The 18,878-nt window shown below is 40.1% G+C and overlaps 1 protein-coding gene across 5 annotated transcripts in view; it reads right to left on the bottom strand.

Annotated features, from left to right (window-relative positions):
• PHLDB2 (pleckstrin homology like domain family B member 2) overlaps positions 1-18,878 on the bottom strand; it is a 114,067-nt gene that overhangs the window by 5,804 nt on the left and 89,385 nt on the right. For all 5 annotated transcript variants that reach the window (XM_068993282.1, XM_068993435.1, XM_068993507.1 and 2 more), the window contains 4 exons: positions 14,410-14,617; positions 4,766-4,856; positions 3,469-3,615; positions 1,141-1,360 (listed from right to left, as the gene is read on the bottom strand). In XM_068993282.1, the coding sequence (XP_068849383.1) occupies positions 1,141-1,360; positions 3,469-3,615; positions 4,766-4,856; positions 14,410-14,617 (666 nt within the window). The remainder of the gene's footprint in view (positions 1-1,140; positions 1,361-3,468; positions 3,616-4,765; positions 4,857-14,409; positions 14,618-18,878) is intronic.

Raw genomic sequence — 18,878 nt, 5'->3', positions numbered from 1 at the left:
ATCACATAGACATCTCTTCTATTGTATTAACTGAAGATCTTGTCTTTGGATTCTTATAAAACCCAAAGTCAGAAAGCCCAAAAGAGGTAACCAGTGAGAGTTAGGCCATTTGCTCTCCACTGTAGAAACCGGAGCCCACACAAAGAGCCCCCGCTTAAAGGCATGTACCATGCCCACCCTTCACTCTGGTGCCCCCCGCTTAAAGGCATGCACCCTGCCCACCCTTCACTCTGGGATTCTGGGTCTCCATAGACAGAGGCTCCTTTCTTCCCCAAGCTTCTTGGTTTCTGACACCTTTCTTCATAAACATACCTGACCACACCCTACAGATTAAATGACTGGACTGTTTTTTTAAATTTATTACTTGCTACACTTTGTAACAATTCCAAACAATGCTCATAAATGCTGGAACTATCACCCCAAGGCAGGGTGTCTTCATAACCTCTAGTCTGACACTACTCTTATTCAGCAGCTGAAAAGAGAGTACAGCTATACTTGTGCAGCTAATGGACATATTTCAAATGAAATCCATGTGTAAATAAGGGGCTTCTTAATAGCTTCTTAATAAGTACACTGGCTACACAAATACTCCTGTACTCATAGAGGATTCAGTAGGGTACGAGTCTCATAATCTATCATTTAAAGAATCCAAAAATATTCTAGTATTTACTGGAAATTTACCCAGTAAATACTTAACTTATTCAATAGTTCACCGAGGAGCTTTTCACTGCTGAAATTACCATGAACTAGAGCTGAATGGCTGTCAGCTAAGCTATCTAATTGTGTGTGACGTAAATAGGGCATATGACCATAAATAAATAAATAGAAACCTTTTCTGATCTCATGGTTTAAAAGATAGTATTTTGGTCTAAAAAATAAATTCCATTTAATATTTATTTGGGTTTGAGTTTATTTCAGAACCAGAACAAAACTGACTCACACTTTTTAAAAATGTAATTTTTATTATTTCTAGAGGAAATTCGTAAATACTGGACCATATGATCTGAATACATCTATCAAGCTAATATTGCCATTAATCTATTACTTTTCATTTTACTTATTTATTCTAAATTTTATTGCTTTTGTTCTTTAACAGAAAATTCCTGATTTGAATATCACTTGGATTTTTTTATGACCTACCTGCATAATAAGAGAAGGTGCGCTTGTTCCGATCAAAAACAAACCAACGTTTTTTCCAGGTTTTAATTTTTCCACCCATTTTGATGAGGAATCCTCTGCAGGTCTTCTCTGTGATTGACACATGATAACACGTATCGATATTGTGGCCAGCAGTCTCTACGTGGCTCCGCAAATCAAAGTCTTCCTTCCGCACAGGCAGATAGCGGGTCAGAGGTCGAGCCTGGAAATGCACAAGCCCATCTAATCTATAGCTCTTTGTTTGGTTTTAGGTCACAGATGTTTATGAACTGAAAAGCCTAAGTGTTCAAACGTCCATGCAATTATGAGAACTTAAACACTGTCATTTGGAATCGAAAAAGTGGATGGCATTTAAAGAAAAATGTAATGGTATGGGGAGGGGGGGATGCGAATAAATTCAGGCCAACAGATTCTATTCCTTGAAAAGGCCAGATGAAAAAATGGAAACATGTCATTTACCTTAGTTTTAAAAGAGGTATTCAGCACTTAAAACTGGGAAGGGATTTCCCTGGCGGTCCAGTGGTTAAGACTCCATACTTCCAGCACAGGGGGCATGGCTTTGATGCCGGGTCGGGGAACTAAGATCCCATATGCCGCTTGGCACGGCAGATAACAAGACAAAAACATAAGGAAATAGGGCATGAAGTTCTCTCGGCTGCTTCTTTCGGAGGAGGGCTCCTCCACTGTAATGTTCCCAGGAGTTCTCCCTGCCACAACCTCAACAACAGTTCTCCTTATATAACCTCAGGCATGATGTAACTGACTGAACGTCATTTATTAAGTACAGCCCCCACCAGATACCCCAAGCATATATGTATGTACATGCTGATTTGTGTGTACTCTCTGATAGAAACTGAAGGCAGAGGTGTTCTGAAAGGCAAAGTTAAAATAAGATAAGAATGTGGAATGAAAGCTGTACCCAATCAGTAGTCCGGGACCAGACAATGAAGTCTGTCATTGATGTCTTTAAGTTTACCACAGCTGGACATGACTGAGCGACTTCACTTTCACTTCTCACTTTCATGCATTGGAGAAGGAAATGGCAACCCACTCCGGTGTTCTTGCCTGGAGAAGCCCAGGGACGGGGGAGCCTGGTGGGCTGCCGTCTATGGGGTCGCACAGAGTCAGACACGACTGAAGTGACTTAGCAGTAGCAATAGCTAGAGCAGAGGTTCGTCTAGACTAGGACGTGCATGTCACCACGAGTAACATTTCTAAACCGGTCTCGTATTTTATGCTGTTAGGCTACCCCACCCCTTTGTCCTGGGGGAACATAACCTAATCATATACTTGGAAACAAAACTAATCTTTGAGATTAAAATAGAATTGTGCCTTTGGTTTGGCTTCAGATACCAAATAGTCATGGATGACCTTTCCGGCAAACGGAAATGTGACAGAGGTTTGGCATAATGAGATAAAATGAACACGTTTTACTTGCATTGTCCCTTTATTTTGCCCTTGATTCTGTGGTACTCTGACTCTAGACAGGTGCCACAGATTAAGGCAAGTCTCTCACTGCTGAACTTCAAACTGCCAGCAACTGGAAGGAATAAGGGAAGGAACTGGTACCTTTTATCTTTAAATCTAGTAAGCCTTGGTAAAGCTGACTTGACCTTTAAATTACATGGTACTTAAAATTTTACTTTAGTTTCTCAGGAAACATACATTATGTAAGCAGTTCTAGTGACAAGACCAAACTCCACGATGACTGAGATAGGAAGTTAACCAAAGTGGGTGGTTCTCCTGAGTTTAGCAATCCTGTGCCCATGTGTGTGGACTGGCAGCACTGTGACAACACAGTGTGGTTAGGAAAACAATTCAAAATATTAATTATTGATTAAATTCCACCATTAAAATTAATTTAAAATGAATTCCACCATAAATATTAATTCCACCAGCAAGGAACTGGGCTGGTTATTCTGTACTGGAGTGTCTGCTTCCAAAAGATGACAGAATCTCTTTTTCTCAACTCAGTTTGGGTGTTGTATTTGTTTCTAGAAACGAATCTAACTGAACTTTCAGTTGCTCAAAAAAAAAAAATTCTCCTTTTTAAATATACTCCAAAAAATGGGTTCCCATGAAAATGTTCCACGCTTAACTAAAGAAAAATGTCATTTTGTTAGTTGTCCCCAATGAATTTTGAAATAAACACACTTTTTTTTGGCCTAATAACATCTTTCTCTTGGCCATTACAAGCCAAAGCTAATGGGCAGCACAGCCACAGGCATCCTCAGACACAGCACGACCGTCTTCTAAAAAATGACCACCAGGGAGCAGCCTACTCCAGCCCATCCAGATTGACCGACCCACCTGGGCCCTTTGTTTCTCCCTTATTTTTACTTCCTTTTCAATTAACTTCTGCCTCTGGCTAGTTTCTTCCTGCAACCGTTTTTCCAGGAGTTCTCGACGTCGTTTTTCTTCTTCCAGAGCGCGTTTCTTGGCTTCCATTTCTCGTTCCTAGGTATCATTATGCAGAAGAAAATTTCAAACATACTGGTTATACTCGAATAATTCCAATGCATATATATCTAAATCTCACTAGGCAATTCCTAATTTTATAGCTGAGGTTCTTACAGTGTATAACCAAGAGTAAAATATCCATAATCACCGCTCACAGAGCTTTCAAATCATTCTGTGCAGAAATGCAGCCACTACATAAAGTTAACAATGGAATATTAAGTGAAACCCAGCTTGTGACTCTTCAGTCCTTTCATACTAATGACCCCAACTCTCCATTTTTAATACAAAAAGGTTAATTGTGACCCAACACTAGTCACAGCTTTTAGCCTTTCTTTGATGGTTGTGGGTCCTTCCAATTCCTGTTGTTGCTCTGTGGCTTCCTGGCTGCAGGTCACAGAGGAAGCAGCAGGGAAGTCAGAGGAGGAAAGGAGGTGCCCTTTCAGGCAGGATGTAAAGGAATCTGGGGGATTCCTAAGGAAGTGCACATTCTGGCTTGAAATATAGTCATAGTAACGTGGGAGTTTTAATATTATAATAGTGTCCTTACCATGAACTGGCAAGGCAGGGAGAATGTGTAAAGACCTGCCATTCTTCCTTTCCCCCAGCAGGCAAACAAACGGGCCATTGAGGGGAAAATGTAATACAAAGAATTCATTATGCCCATGCTATATACATTTTACATTAAAAAAAAATGGTAGTGCAGCAAAGAGTGGTAGAGAACATCTCTCCAACACTCTCACTTTTTAGAAAAGAAAATGCGGCCAGTGGGATTTCCCTGTTGGTCCAGTGGTTAGTATTCTGTGCTTTCACTTTGAGGGCCTGGGCTCAGTTCTGGTCAGGGAACTAAGACCCCAAAAGCCATTTCGGTGTGTAGGCAGTTGTGCTGGACTCTTTGCGATCCCATGGACTGTAGTCTACCACGTTCTTCTGTTCATGGAATTTTTCAGGCAAGAACACTGAAGTGGGTTGCCATTTCCTTCTCCCAAAAGCCATTTGGTGTGGCCAAAAAATAAAAAAGAATAAAAAGAAAATAAGGCCAAGAAAGGTAGAGTGACTATTCCAAGGTCCCACTGCTTATTGAGGCCTGAAGACAGGGCATCTTGAACCACCACATCACTGGCCTCTGGCATAAAGATATTAGGCCTACCCTGGATTCAAGCAGCCTTGTCTTCTCTGCATGAGCCTGCTTCAACAGTCTCTCCATTTCTTCTATTCGGGCAATATTTGAAGTGCTGGCACTAAAGAAAACACAAAAGCCTTTTAAGAATACTGCTTCTCACTGATGTCTCATCAGATACACACACACCCCCCAAGATCCAATACGAAATGATGTTGCTTACAAGAATCACTGGTCTGACGAGGCAAGCCACTTCAACTCTAACAGCTCTAGGTGAAAGTAACTTACCTCAGTTTAGAAGACGAAATACCAGCAAGGGAAATAACACCACACAAAGTGCTCTACTCATGCATAAGGCAAAACCAAATCCTACAAAGTGTGTTCCCAATATGTTTCCTCCAAAGTTTAGACATTCTGGCCTGTGGGAGGCCTTCTCATTAGTTTAATTATTCAGAGATGCCAGACTGTTCAACAAAACTATCGCCAGATTCTATGCAGATGACCCCTAAGTTTGGCAGTCATTTGATTTGGTTTGGGATCATGTGTCACCAGCTACTCTCTTGCTATATCTTCATGCTTCTGGACATTTTATTTCTTACATGGTGATTTAAGATGGTCAATTAAAAAATGACTTCTCTTACAGGTGCAATAGAAGAGTGGTGGCCAGTTGTGTGAATAAAGCCCATACCACCATACCAACGAGGAAACTGCATTCAAGGTTTCAGAGCTTTAAAAGCAATGTCTCTTGAGAAAGACGTCACACAAGGGAAGGAAAAAACCAAAAGAGAAAGAGAAGAACTTGGGAATGTTTACCATTAAACAAAATATTTTACTTTTTACTTTTTCACATTTTGACTATTCTGGAAAAAAAAGGCGGTGGCCTAAGTCAAAACTTACTCACTCTGATGTTCTGGTCGTGAAGAACCAGTGTTCTTATGCATGTATACTTGCATAGTCACTTAAATATGTTTTCTTTAAAAAAAGTTTTTTTAAATTTATTTATTTGGCTGCGCTGGGTCTTAGTTGTGGCATGTGGGATCTAGTTCCCTGACCAGGGATTGAACCCTGGCCCCCTGCATTGGTAGCACAGTCTTAGCCACTGAACTACCAGGGAAGTCCCAAATATGTTTTCTTTTCTAGACTCTCTTGGGTACAGAGAGGTTTTTGTGCCTGTATCCTCCATAGCATAGAGCCTGGCACACAGCAGGGGTTCATGTTTGAAGCACACATTCATATAAAATTAATTCACATAAAAATGAATAAGATAATTGTCAGCATAATCTTCTTAAACCATACTGTTGATCAACTCCAACCCTGGATGTTTCAACACAGTGCTAAGAGTTCTTTTGAAGGGAAATGACCACAGTAATTAAGGATATATAGTTTATCTTAAAATCAGCACTGTGCACACATGTTTATTGCAGTTTTATTCACAAATGCCAACACTTGGAGGCAACCAAGGTATCCTTTAGTAAGTAAATGAATAAATAAAGCATAGTACATCCAGACTATGTATGGAGTAGTATTTCGCACTAAAAAGAAATGAGCCATCAAGTGATGAAAAGACATGGAGGAACTATACACGCATGTTACTAAGTGAAAGAAGCCAATCTGAAGGGCTAAATATTTTATTACTCCAACGATATGACATTCTGGAAAAGAAAAAGAGCGATGGAGACAGTAAAAAGATTAGTAGTTATCAGCAATTTGAAGTGGGGAGGGTAGGCAGGGAGACAATGATGAATAGACAGGGCACAGAAGATTTTTAGGGCAATGAAAATACTGTTTGATACAATAATGATGGATACAGGATATATATTTGTCCAAATCCAAGAGTGAATCTATATAATTTGTAATTACAGACTTTGGGTAATAGTACTGTGTCAATGTAGGTTCGTTACTTGTAACACACGCACCTACCCCTAAAGGGGTAGGGGATGCATATGTGGTGGGAGTCAGTATATGGGAAATCTACGTACCTTCCTTTCAATATTGCTGTGACTCTAAAACTGCTTTAAAAAATTAAAGTGAAAAAAAAATAAAATCAGTACCGCCAGCCCCATTACAAACTGTATCCATCCAGGAGAGGGACAGCTTTAGTAATGGTGGATCCTCAGAAGCTTAACAATTAGGCTGACTTGGCAGAGTGAATGTGGGCCAATTTTTAGCCAGGTGTTTTCTCATGAGAAAGACAGGAATAAGGCATATTTCCCCTCATACTTCTGTGGGCTGATGGAGGGAGGTACAAAGGGATAAGTTCCATTCTCTTCAACCAGCAAGAATGCCAACAGTGCAGCCTAACAGAATTTTCTGAAAACATCTCATAGAAAATGCATATTAACATTTACTACATCACATCTTCATAACTGTTAGGCACCTAAAGTCTCGCTTTTAAAAAATTACATTTTAAAAGTTACTTAAAACTTTTTCTTTTTTAAATTTTGGCTGCGCTGGGTCTTTGCTGCTGCACACGGGCTAACATGCCTGTGGCATGTGAAGCCTTAGTTCCGCAAGCAGGGACTGAACCTGCGTCCCCTGCACTGGAAGGTGGATTCTTAACCTCTGGGCCACTAAGGAAGTCCCTACTTTGGTTATTTTGTTAAAAATAATAAATTTTTATCCATGGACACCTACTTGTTCTCTATAGCTACATTTTTGCTATTGTTGATTTTAAGATTCCACTGATATGTAAAGCACTTTAGCAAAACTTTAAATGCTGCTCTATGATACTGCTACTCTCTCTGACACTTTGGGGGGAGGGGGCAGAACTGTACCTGCAGTAAGCAGCAAATGCAATCGCAGTAGGAATTTAGGGTGAAATCTAGACTTGTCAGTATCAGGGCATGGAACAAATGAAATGTAATTTGGCTAGCACTTTGCATGCCAAGGGAGAGCCTGAAGTCGCTGAAAATACACTTTTAATGTATTACCTGGAGCACAAGACACTCATCATTGGTTTCTCCCAGCCCATCCAAATTACAAGAGGAGTCATTGCTTCAACTTCTGACCTTCTTCAGAAGGCAGGCACATTTCTGATCTCATATAGGATTATTGTATGAGACCAAATAATATGAAATCACTTGGCCATTTATGGAGAAAACATGACTAGTTTTGCCTACTTTCTCTACTTGGCCATGTTCATTTTATCAACTGAAGATTATTTGTCTCATGTGACCAACTTTGGTAAAAACCCACAGTCATAAAGAAAAATGAAACTTTTTCAAGGGTTCAGTTCAGTTCAGTTCAGTTCAGTCGCTCAGTCGTGTCCGACTCTGCGACCCCATGAATCGCAGCACACCAGCCCTCCGTGTCTATCATCAACTCCCGGAGTTCACCCAGACTCAAGGAATCTAAATAGCAGATTTAGTTTTCAGTGCTGAATAATACCTTTCAGCAAAATCTGAATTTGCTTTCTAGAATATTCACTTTAGAGGCAAAGGCAAAAACAGAAAAAGGAAGAAGAAAAGGAAATAAGAACATCATCATACAACAAATAAATAAAACAAAACAGAAAACAAACAAAATTTTCCATACAGACAGAAAACTTTTCCAAGACTGTCTTCAGTGCCCCAATGCTGCTACTAAATGAAGAGCCAGTGTCCCAGAATATTTATTTTCAATTCATCTTCTCAATTCTTTTTTCAGGTCAAGAAAACTATTACTCCTGATAAAATGTCTAATCTTTCTCTGTCCAGTGGACTACCTGGTCCCTTTGCAAGCTGCCTGCCCTCCTCTGAAATGCTCTGGTTTTCTGTATCTCTTCTGAGAGAAATCCCTAGAATAAAACGCAAATGCTATGTTGACTACCTTGGGTAGAAAGCAGAATAAACCAAAGGGATAAGAAGTATCTGAAATTCTGTTTGAAGTATCTCTTAAAACCAAGCTCAGCCTTGGATGCTCTCAACCTTATATCCACTCGTTTCCTCACTCCACACACACACTTGTGGTGGTTAACAGCTATCATGACATCAATTTCCTCAACATTCTCTCAAAGCATGACCACGAGGTCAGGGCTTGTTAGCAATAGTAACAATAATGTAGAATTGTAGGTAGTATTCAGAACACTACCTTCTATGAGCTCATTCAATAATTTTAGCAGAATACAGACTTTATGCAGAACTGACATTCAGCTGCTGTTTTTTAAGACAAAAGACCTGTTTTCTTAGTTTTATGTTTGTGTACAGCATAATGATACTGAAAAAGTAAAAACACTGTCTGACTCCAAGAATATTCTGCTGGACACAAAGATGATGTCTCGACAAAAAGTGTAAGGCAAAGGTACCCGCAACTCAGAGTAATTCTGTAATCCTACCAGTGGCTTTTGTGACACAATAAACCACAAGACTAAGTTTATGCTGCTAGAATTCCAGCATGGAGCTCCCTCTTTAAAACATGTATAATTTCAGGGTATTTCAATACATCATTTTTAAAAGATCTAAAAAAGAGAAAAGTTTTTTAGTTCTTTATTTTTCTTTCTGTGTATGTGGTAGTCACTCAGTTGAGTCCGACTCTTTGCAACCCTATGGACTGCAGCCCGTCAGGCTCCTCTGTCTATGGATTTCCCCAGCAAGAATAGTGGAATGGGTTGCCATTTCCTTTTCCAGGGGATCTTCCCGACCCAGGGATCGAGCCTGGGTCTCCTGCATTGCAGGTGGATGTTTTACCATGTGAGCCACCAGGGAAGACCTCTTTCTACCTATCTTCAAAAAATTCCCATTAGGATGTATTCTCATACTATTATGCATGCCAAACATCAGTTCCTTATTATCCATTTTCCTGATATTTATCACATTTATTTTCCTTCATAAAATGAGTACAAGCTTATCTTAGGGTAGCATGAATATTTTTAGGTAGATGGCACACAAGAGAAATGCTTGTTTCCTCTCTCCCTCTTCCTCTTATTTACACTAGACCTTTGCAGGCATCTTCTACTTTGGCTTCAATTTTTGACATTCAGAGAATCTGACAGCACACTTAACTAATACTTTCTACCTGTGGTGTTGGAGAAGACTCTTAGAGTCCCTTGGACTGCAAGATCAAACCAGTCCATCCTAAAGGAAATCAATCCTGAATATTCATTGGAAGGACTGATGCTGAAGCTGAAGCTCCAATACTTTGGCCACCTGACACAAAGAGCCGACTCACTGGAAAAGACCCTGATGCTGGGAAAGATTGAAGGCAGGAGGGGAAGGGGACGACAGAGGACGAGATGGTTGGATGGCATCACCGACTTAATGGACATGAATTTCAGTAAGCTCCGGGAGATGGTGAAAGACAAGGAACCCTGGTGTGCTGCAGTCCATGGGGTTGCAAAGAGTTGGACATGACTGAGTGACTGAACAACAACAAATCAGTAATTTCTGACCATGGTGATTGGTAATCTATGACGCTAGCTGCACTGGGTCAGTTTTCTGTGAAGTAACTATGATGCAAAGTAATGATGCAAAAAAGTTAATACATAATGTATAATAAAATCATTAATTTATATGTAAAAAAAAAAGAAAAAAAACTTGGTGCTGGGCTGGTAAACTGGGGGGCAGGGGGAGGCACTATGGAAAATGATGGTGGTCACAGGGAACTACCTGCCAGAAATAATGTTGTCCTCTTACTATGGCACATTCAGTGGAGTCATCCCCATTTAAAGAAAATGTAGGTGGGTGAACAAAAAAAGGTAGATTAAGATTTTGGTGGCTACTGTCCTGAAGTCTCTGGATCTAAACTTCTTGCTGTTCACTGTTGAGTTGCTAAGTCATGTCCAACTCTTTGTGACCCCATGAACTCCAGCATCCCAGGCTTTTCTGTCCTTCATTATCTCCCTGAGCTTGCTCAAACTGATGTGCATTGAGTCAGTGATGCCATCCAACCATCTCATCCTCTGTCACACCCTTCTCTTCTTGCCCTCGATTTTCCCCAGCGTCGGGGTCTTTTCCAATGAGTCAGTTCTTTGCATCAGGTGGCCAAAGTATTGGAGTTTCAGGTTCAACATCACTCCTTCCTTAAATATTCAGGGTTGATTTCCTTTAGGATTGACTGGTTTGATCTCCTTGCTGTCCAAGGGACTCTCAAGAGTCTTCTTCAGCACCACAGTTTGAAAGCATCAATTCTTTGGAGATTAGCCTTCTTTATGGTCCAACTCTCACATCCATACGTGACTACTGGAAAAACCATAACTTTGACTATACGGACCTTTGTCAGCAAAGTGATGTCTCTGCTCTTTAATAGACTGTCTAGCTTTCTCATAGCTATTCTTCCAAGGAGTAAGCATCTTGGTAAATCTAATTGAAATGGCTCCCTTTTAGGTAACTTTCTGTACTCACTGCCGTGCTGCCATTCACCACCTTCAAATATGAGAGATGGGGTTTGAGGAGGGAATCATTTGAAGGTATGTACACTTATTTTTAGTTTTTGGAGGGGATAAAGGGGTAGAGAGCAGAAAATGGAGCAGAAAAAGCCACCAATATAGGAAAACATATAGAGTGTAATTATTGATTAAAGAGGGCTCAAAAATAGAAAGGATAAAAAAGGCCATGCTATCAGCGGTTCACCCAGGTGAATACTGTTATAAAATATTCACAATTATTTGGGTAGGGAGTCTGATGTTTTCAAAATAACAACTTTCAAAAGTGCGTAGTGCTTCAGAAACCGGGACAGTCCCTCTGAGATGCTATACTGGGGAAAGAAATGATTGCCCCGTCACCTTTTATTCCTCCCACCATTGATAGACAATAGTTGCCAAGCTGCTGACTTCCTTGTCCTGTTATTCAAAAGCAGCACATTTGATTGGTCAATTTACTGGCATTTATGAATAATTACTCAACGTTCTAGGCTTTCGGTCCTGGGAACATCAGCTCCCGGCACCCCCACATGGCTCTCGGACACCCTCATGGGAGCAGCCAGTGCCTTACGAGAACACCCAGAGCAAGAGATGGATGGTTTGGTGCGTAGTCATTCCACACACTCAAGCGTCTTTCATTTTTTAAAAAGCGAGATAAATTTCTCATGTGATAAGGAGAAATACCTGTAATTCTTATGGTTGCTTTAGTGTTTTTCCCCAAGAATTCCTTTCCTTCTCTGGAAGGATGTATTCAGTAATATCAATATTTCACCTATTATAATGCTAGAATTAAAATACACTACATTCTATATACCACAAAATATAGCATTTATCCTTTTTTAAAAAAATATATACATATATATTTATTTATTTGGCTACACCAAATTCTGGTGTAGCCAAATAAATTAAAAAATATATAGTTCCCTGATCAGGGATAGAACCCCAGGCCTCCTGCACTAGGCATGCAGAGTCTTAGCCACTGGACCACCAGGGAAATCCCTTTTCTCCTTTTCCTCCACTCCCCAAATTTCCTGGCTATAATATTTCATTAGATTTGGATCTTTCAAAATTCTTTCCATTTATGAGACACTAACCCAAAGCTTTGGGTTACATTACTTTGCCAACAAAGGTCCATCTAGTCAAGGCTATGGTTTTCCCAGTAGTCATGTATGGATGTAAGAGTTGGACTGTGAAGAAGGCTGAGTGCTGAACAATTGATGCTTTTGAACTGTGGTGTTGGAGAAGACTCTTGAGAGTCCCTTGGACTGCAAGGAGATCCAACCAGTCCATTCTGAAGGAGATCAGCCCTGGGATTTCTTTGGAAGGAATGATGCTAAAGCTGAAACTCCAGTACTTTGGCCACCTCATGTGAAGAGTTGACTCATTGGAAAAGACTCTGATTCTGGGAGGGATTGTGGGCAGGAGGAGAAGGGGACGACCAAGGATGAGATGGCTGGATGGCATCACAGACTCGATGGACGTGAGTCTGAGTGAACTCCGAGAGATGGTGATGGACAGGGAGGCCTGGTGTGCTGCGATTCATGGGTCTCAAAGAGTCGGACACGACTGAGCGACTGAACTGAACTGAACCCAAAGCTAAGCATATCTTGCCGATATTGCTTTCTCTCTGTCTCTGTCACTCCTTTTTAGGGGGGAAGGGGAGAAGCAAATGATTTAAAACTTTGTAAAGAAATTCTATATACATGATGATAATTTACCACCAAAATATTTTAAAATCCATCATCCTCTTGCACTCAAGGAACAATGCACCATTTATCAGATTAGCAAATCAGAACCTAGAGAGATCTGTGATCTGCTTCAAGTAGCACAGTTAGCTGTCAGGTAAGGCCCAGACAGCTCCTGTCCTTAGCCTGTGACTTCACTGCAACAGAGGAAAATTTGTTTGATGGTCATCATTCAGTTAGTCATTTTCACTTGAGACAGTTGCTCAATGGACATTATTAAACACTGGATGTTCCTTGGGTTGAAATCATAATGGTTCTCAGCCAATTGAAACAGAACAAAAAAAGAAAAAAATAAAAATTGAAAATATGTCTCCTATATCCCAAGGTATTTACTCAGCCAACACTAACTGAATGCCTACTATGTGCCAAGATTTCTGCTGAATGTGGAAATCAAAAGATAATTAGCATCCTCCCTGACATTTAGGAATGTGCCAAGTAATTATTGTAGAAAAAATTTTATACTGCAATGTGATCAGTGATACAAGAGAAAAAAGTATCAACTTCCATGGAAACATGAAAGAAAAACACTCTCAAAGGAGAAATTTTCATGAGTTTCCAACTTAAGTTTGAGCTTAAATGGTGAGGAGACTTTCTCCAGGCTAAGGTGGGAGGGGGTAGGGAAAGGTAAAGACATTTTGCAATGCTAGACACTCTGAACGCTCAGTTATGCACAGGTTGAGGGAATACACAAATGAAAGGAAGAACTGACTCTAGACAGTGGTGTGCTGGTAAATCAGCTCTCTGGAGGAAAACAAACCCTGATAATGCAACAAATTGTCAATTTATGTGGTGGAAATACTCCCACTGTGGCCAATTTCATACTACCAACATGACATCACTGATCACAGAGTTAGGAGGTGTGCACCTTTGGTTCTTGCAACTGGTTTGAGTCAACTCCAGCTCACTGTTAACTGCAGAATACTCTGTAAGGATTTGTGGAGTGAATAAGCATATAAATAAAAGAAACAACAGACGACATGATTCCAGGGCTAGAACCGATATGGTCAAAGGCACAGAAATCTGAGAATTCATCGCCCTCTCAATGAATAAGAAGCTCTGGGAGGTGTAGCAGGACAGCATGAATGCAGAGTTGGGCTGGATCTAGAATGCCAGGCTCTGAGGTCTGACTTTACTTAACAGGTAGCAAGGCATCATCACAAGCTCTTGAAGGAGCACTATAACTAGATTTATAGTTTAGATGCACCTTTGGCCATAATCCCATAAGACCACTCCTGCTTGCCTCGAAGTATGAACACAAATATGAATGGCTAAATCTTTACAAGCAATCCTAATGACGTTTGGAGTCAACCAACAGAGGTAAACCCATTTTGAAGCACAGTATACGTGTGAAGTCAAGTGTAAAGAAATAAAGGAGAAAATTGATTAGATGGTGTGTGACTGGCTCCAGTCACTCTGCATACAAAGAAAGTACTTTCAAAGACCACCAGGACACCCAACCCTCTTCTGTATTGTAGCTCTTTTCGTTTCAGAAATTTGGGCTTGTACATATACATTGCTTCAGATTGATGGTTTTACTTTTTGAAACAAGCAGGTGCTTTTCCAAACCAGAAACCTTCCTCAGCAGTACATCTTACCTAGAGATATTGTCAGGTGAGCAGGCAGAGATGCTGGTCTCCATGCTGTCAGAGCTGTCTAGGCTCAGAGTATCAAAGGCCTGGTCCTTGTAGCTGTGATCTGGGTAGTGGAAACTGTTCAAGTAGACATTCGACTCAGAAGCTGTGCGGTTGTAAAATTCAGAAGACTTCTGCCTTTGTCCTTCACTCATCTGTTGGTGATTATATCCTAAGGAGAGAGCCATAAATATGTTCGTATGCCTCATTTTTTCAGTCTTAGATCTTCTAAGACTCTCAAACCAGCAACCCAAAACATCTGCCTATGAAACTGGGGCCTTGGTCTAATTTGTTTTGAAGCCAAGAAGATCAAAGAAACGGCATCATGCTCAGGGCAAGCATGAGTTTCAAAGAAGTGGACTTGTGAGTGATTTTTTTTTTTTTTTTAATTGTCAGCAGTTCACTTGACACTTTCCTATGCCATTTCTACATCTCAGCACAATGGAGAATAATACATCAACACACACAGAAACCCACACACAAAACCAAAACAGAAACATAATTCAAACCCCAAATCCTCTAACAATAGCTGAGTTTAAGCAAAGCACGATGACTTCTTATGACAAGTGACACGAGGCTCTTAGGGCGGTCACTTCTTCAGTTGTACTCCAGTTTCAAAGGTACTTGATCTGGTCATAAAACAGCAAGTAGATAATCTAGGTGTAGGACCTGAGAAACTTGTATCTTACTCATATCACTAACATTTTTACTTTGGTTAATGTTTCAACTGCACATTTTTCTCATTCTTTTTTTTTTTTCTTTCTCAAATCCCCGTCTGCCAATTACTCATTTAAAACACTCAGAATCAACAATCCTTCCAATAGTTGTGATCAGCCTAATTAGGATATTTTTAGCTCTCTTCCTTCTTCTGCCTTAACCACCAGCCTTCAGCTAGTTGGTGATAAGCGTATGGAAAAGTAGGGATCATATCCACAGGAGCAAAAGTGCCTCTATTAAGAGGGGCTTTCCTTACCCTGGTACCTGGTTAGTTGGCACACCAGGCCACAGGCTTTACTTTGTGTTATTCTATGGCTTTCTTCTGGTAGCTGATTTTGGGTATCACAAATCAAATTATCTTTATTTTAATTCTCTGTTTACCATGTACTCAAGAATCAGGAGTCATAGTGATAAACGAAGCCCTCAATTCATTAAAATATGTTCTTTAGCCAGTACAATAGCTCACAATCACTTTCTCCCAGATCAAATGTACTGCCACGCCTGTTAAGACTATATATTTGGACCATCTGGATTTTCCATGTTTTCTTGTACCCTACCTACCTTTCTATGAGGTTTTTAATTAGTAATGAAATGACCAAAAAAACAGGCCAGAGGGCAAAAGAAGGCAAGTGATTCCAAACCGCTTCCTCAGCTGTTGATTAAACATTTTCATTTAAAAACAGATGCCACATCTGTGATGCTTCAACAAAACATTATAGATCAGAACTAAACCTGTAAAATGATTTGAATTCCATGAGGGGTTTGCATGCCACTAGTATTTAGAGCAGTTTTAGATATCGAAGTTAAAATATGTTAGTTTAGGTTAAGGCATTTCTGGGAAAATAAGTTTCCTTAATGTAAGAGATAATCATAAGTTATAAATACACACACATATGTAAAAACTACATATCACTTTGCTAAGGAAAGATGCAAAACATAAAAGCACACCATGAGGCTTTAGAGAGAACAGCATCAGCTGTAATGATTAAAGCATAAAGCATTACAAAGGCCAGCGCATTCATAAACACGGAGCTTGTGCCTGTTTTTTTCAATCTTAAACATGGCAAAATAATTCATTGCACAAATATTTACCTTTGACATTTGAACTTTTGGAATTACTAACTGCTCCTTTTAAATTGTTTCCAATTATTCATTATGGAAAAGGGAGGGACAAAAAATACCAGAGATTATTTGAAAAGGTCACACATGTATCTTGCTTTACACTTTCAAAAAAGCCTTGTTGGCAAAGAGAACTTCATGCTGGCACCCATAACATGGAAGACATTTCCTTGTTTTATTATGAAAACCAAATCCCTAAAGGACAACCCTGTCATTTAAAACACAAGAATCGTCTCCTTGGTGATGACATGGGTCACAACCTCTCTTCCCTTCAGTTTTTTCATGATAAGGAAAGCTACTTCCTGTAATGCAATTATGTAAGTATGTCCTGCTCCTTAGATAGTCCAGGATTTTTTTCCTAATTGTATCACAGAATAAGAAAATGAACTTACCACCTTCAGGGGAGGTAGACGGTAAACTAAAATGACTCCAAAATTTTCAAATGTGGGCACAAGGGGCTGCCATGTTACAGTGTTAGGACTGCAGATGTAAATTCCCTAGGTCACCTCACCATGTGTTTTACCTTATTTCTTTGCTCTGTGTCTCAGAGAACCTTCTATCATTCTGGTGATAGGATAAAACTCTGAATTTTCAACTTAAATGAAAAAGGCTGCTGCTAACAAGGAGCTTCCATGGCAGGATTTTAGTTTCCTGTGGCTCCAATATGAATGGGAACATCCACCTTATGCAGCCCCTCCTTTCCCCCCAATCAGCAACACTTTATTGATCACAACAAACTCACCTGTCACCTGGCTTAGCCTCCTCCCTCCTGAGCAATTCCAAAAAAACAAGTGATCCCTGAAATTACAAATAAGGGTATGGACCTCCCCTTTGTGATCCTGGAACGGCACCAGTGTGATTCCTAGGAGCTGGTTTTGGGATCCAGGCTCTGGCCTGGCCATTTAAAGGTACAGATACTTTCAACAGAAGGACACCATCGGGGCTCAGGAGACGGAGGAGGGTCCCCTGGCAGGAGGGCCAAGGACGACTGCTGGTACAATGAAGTAGCACCAGAAGAGGTGTGAGCTGGATTAAGCCTCCACTCAAGTGTAGGTCATCAGAGAGGGGGCCATATATGTCCTGTTCAGCACAGAATCCCATTTGTTTAGTACTCAGATGTCACAATATAAAAGGTCACTGAGTGAATTCATAAATTTCAAATATACTAGTGACTAAATAAGGAAATGGAATGCATCTACTATTTCAGGTGGGGCAAAGTAAGTGGATTGGGGAAACATGAGACTTTCCTAAATCCCTGAGACTGCTTGGTTTCTATTTTTCTTTTTAAATTATGTGGCAAGAATAATATTCAGCAGTGGGACAATCTCTAAAGAGTAAAAAGGGCCTTGTAAATACTCTAAATCCTTCTTGACTGGACAGGAACGGCTGTCTGAATTGGGTATTTTACAAAGTTTATAAAGTAAGACCTGGTAATATCTGAGGCTGGTCGCTAAGCATAGCACATACATGGAACCCAAATCAACTCAACATTCTTCACTGTCCCAGAAGAGCCAATAGGTTGGATGTGCAAGGCCCATTTATTATTATTATTTTTAAAATACCATTCTCTGTGAATTCTGGCTAATCGTACCTGAACAGTCCTGTGTGAGTTAACCACGGTGGGATATATAATCTTGCTGATGTTTTCTAAATGTGTCTTATATACCTTAAAATGGTTATCTGGGCCTTGATACAGAAAACGCAATGACCTAAATTTGTAACCTGGATTTAGGAGGATAAAATTAATCAGTATTTCTGACAATTTCTCACCTGCTGAGAAATTCATTCTTCCTAACCATAGTCCGCAGCCGGAAGATGAACGTGCAGGACAAGTCAGGAATGAGGAGAAGAATGATAGAGAAAGGGAAAAAGATACAAGATCAAAAAGGATGACAAGGGGACAGGAAAAACACACCCTTCCAACATGCAGTCATTGACAGTGTTAGTAACAGTACCAGCTTGACCAGGGAAGATAGTCATATTTTTAGATTAAATTTGAGTTTATAGAGAAGAATTCAAGAAGTTAACAAAACAAAAACAAGCTTCTGATACATGCACACAGTCAAAAAACGATTTGTTACAGGAAAAAAAAAAGAGAGAAACCATCACACATGTTCAACCAGAAAACAGGGAGAATAAAAACAAGATTATATCTATAAAATAATTCTTTATTCCAAGAAGATGCTAACAAATAGCTTTTTAAAGTTAAGGTTTGTAATATGCCATTCGACGATTTGAGGCACAGTTCATCCAACTTTATAACAAATCAGTTCTGTAATGTCCTGCATTACCATCACCTAGCCACATAGGAATCATTTGTTCTAGCCAGTCATTTAGACAGTTCCTCACTCTATACTGGGTTCAGTCCCTGGGTTGGAAAGATCCCCTGGAGAAGGGAAAGGCTACCCACTCCAGTATTCTGGCCAGGAGAATTCCATGGATTGTATAGCCCATGGGGGTCGCAAAGAGACACAACTGAGTGACTTTCCCTTTCACTCTATACTAGGTTTTAAGGCTTAAATGGAATACTAGGATCCTCCTAAATCCTTCCATCCTCTCACATAGCCTGCTTTATTTATACCTGGCCTCTATAAAGG

Source organism: Capricornis sumatraensis, chromosome 1 (assembly GCF_032405125.1).
Source record: "Capricornis sumatraensis isolate serow.1 chromosome 1, serow.2, whole genome shotgun sequence".
In the NCBI taxonomy this organism is placed as follows: Eukaryota; Metazoa; Chordata; class Mammalia; order Artiodactyla; family Bovidae; genus Capricornis; species Capricornis sumatraensis.
The sequence above is the reverse complement of the archived record's forward strand: the minus strand, read 5'-3'. Positions and strand labels throughout refer to the sequence as shown.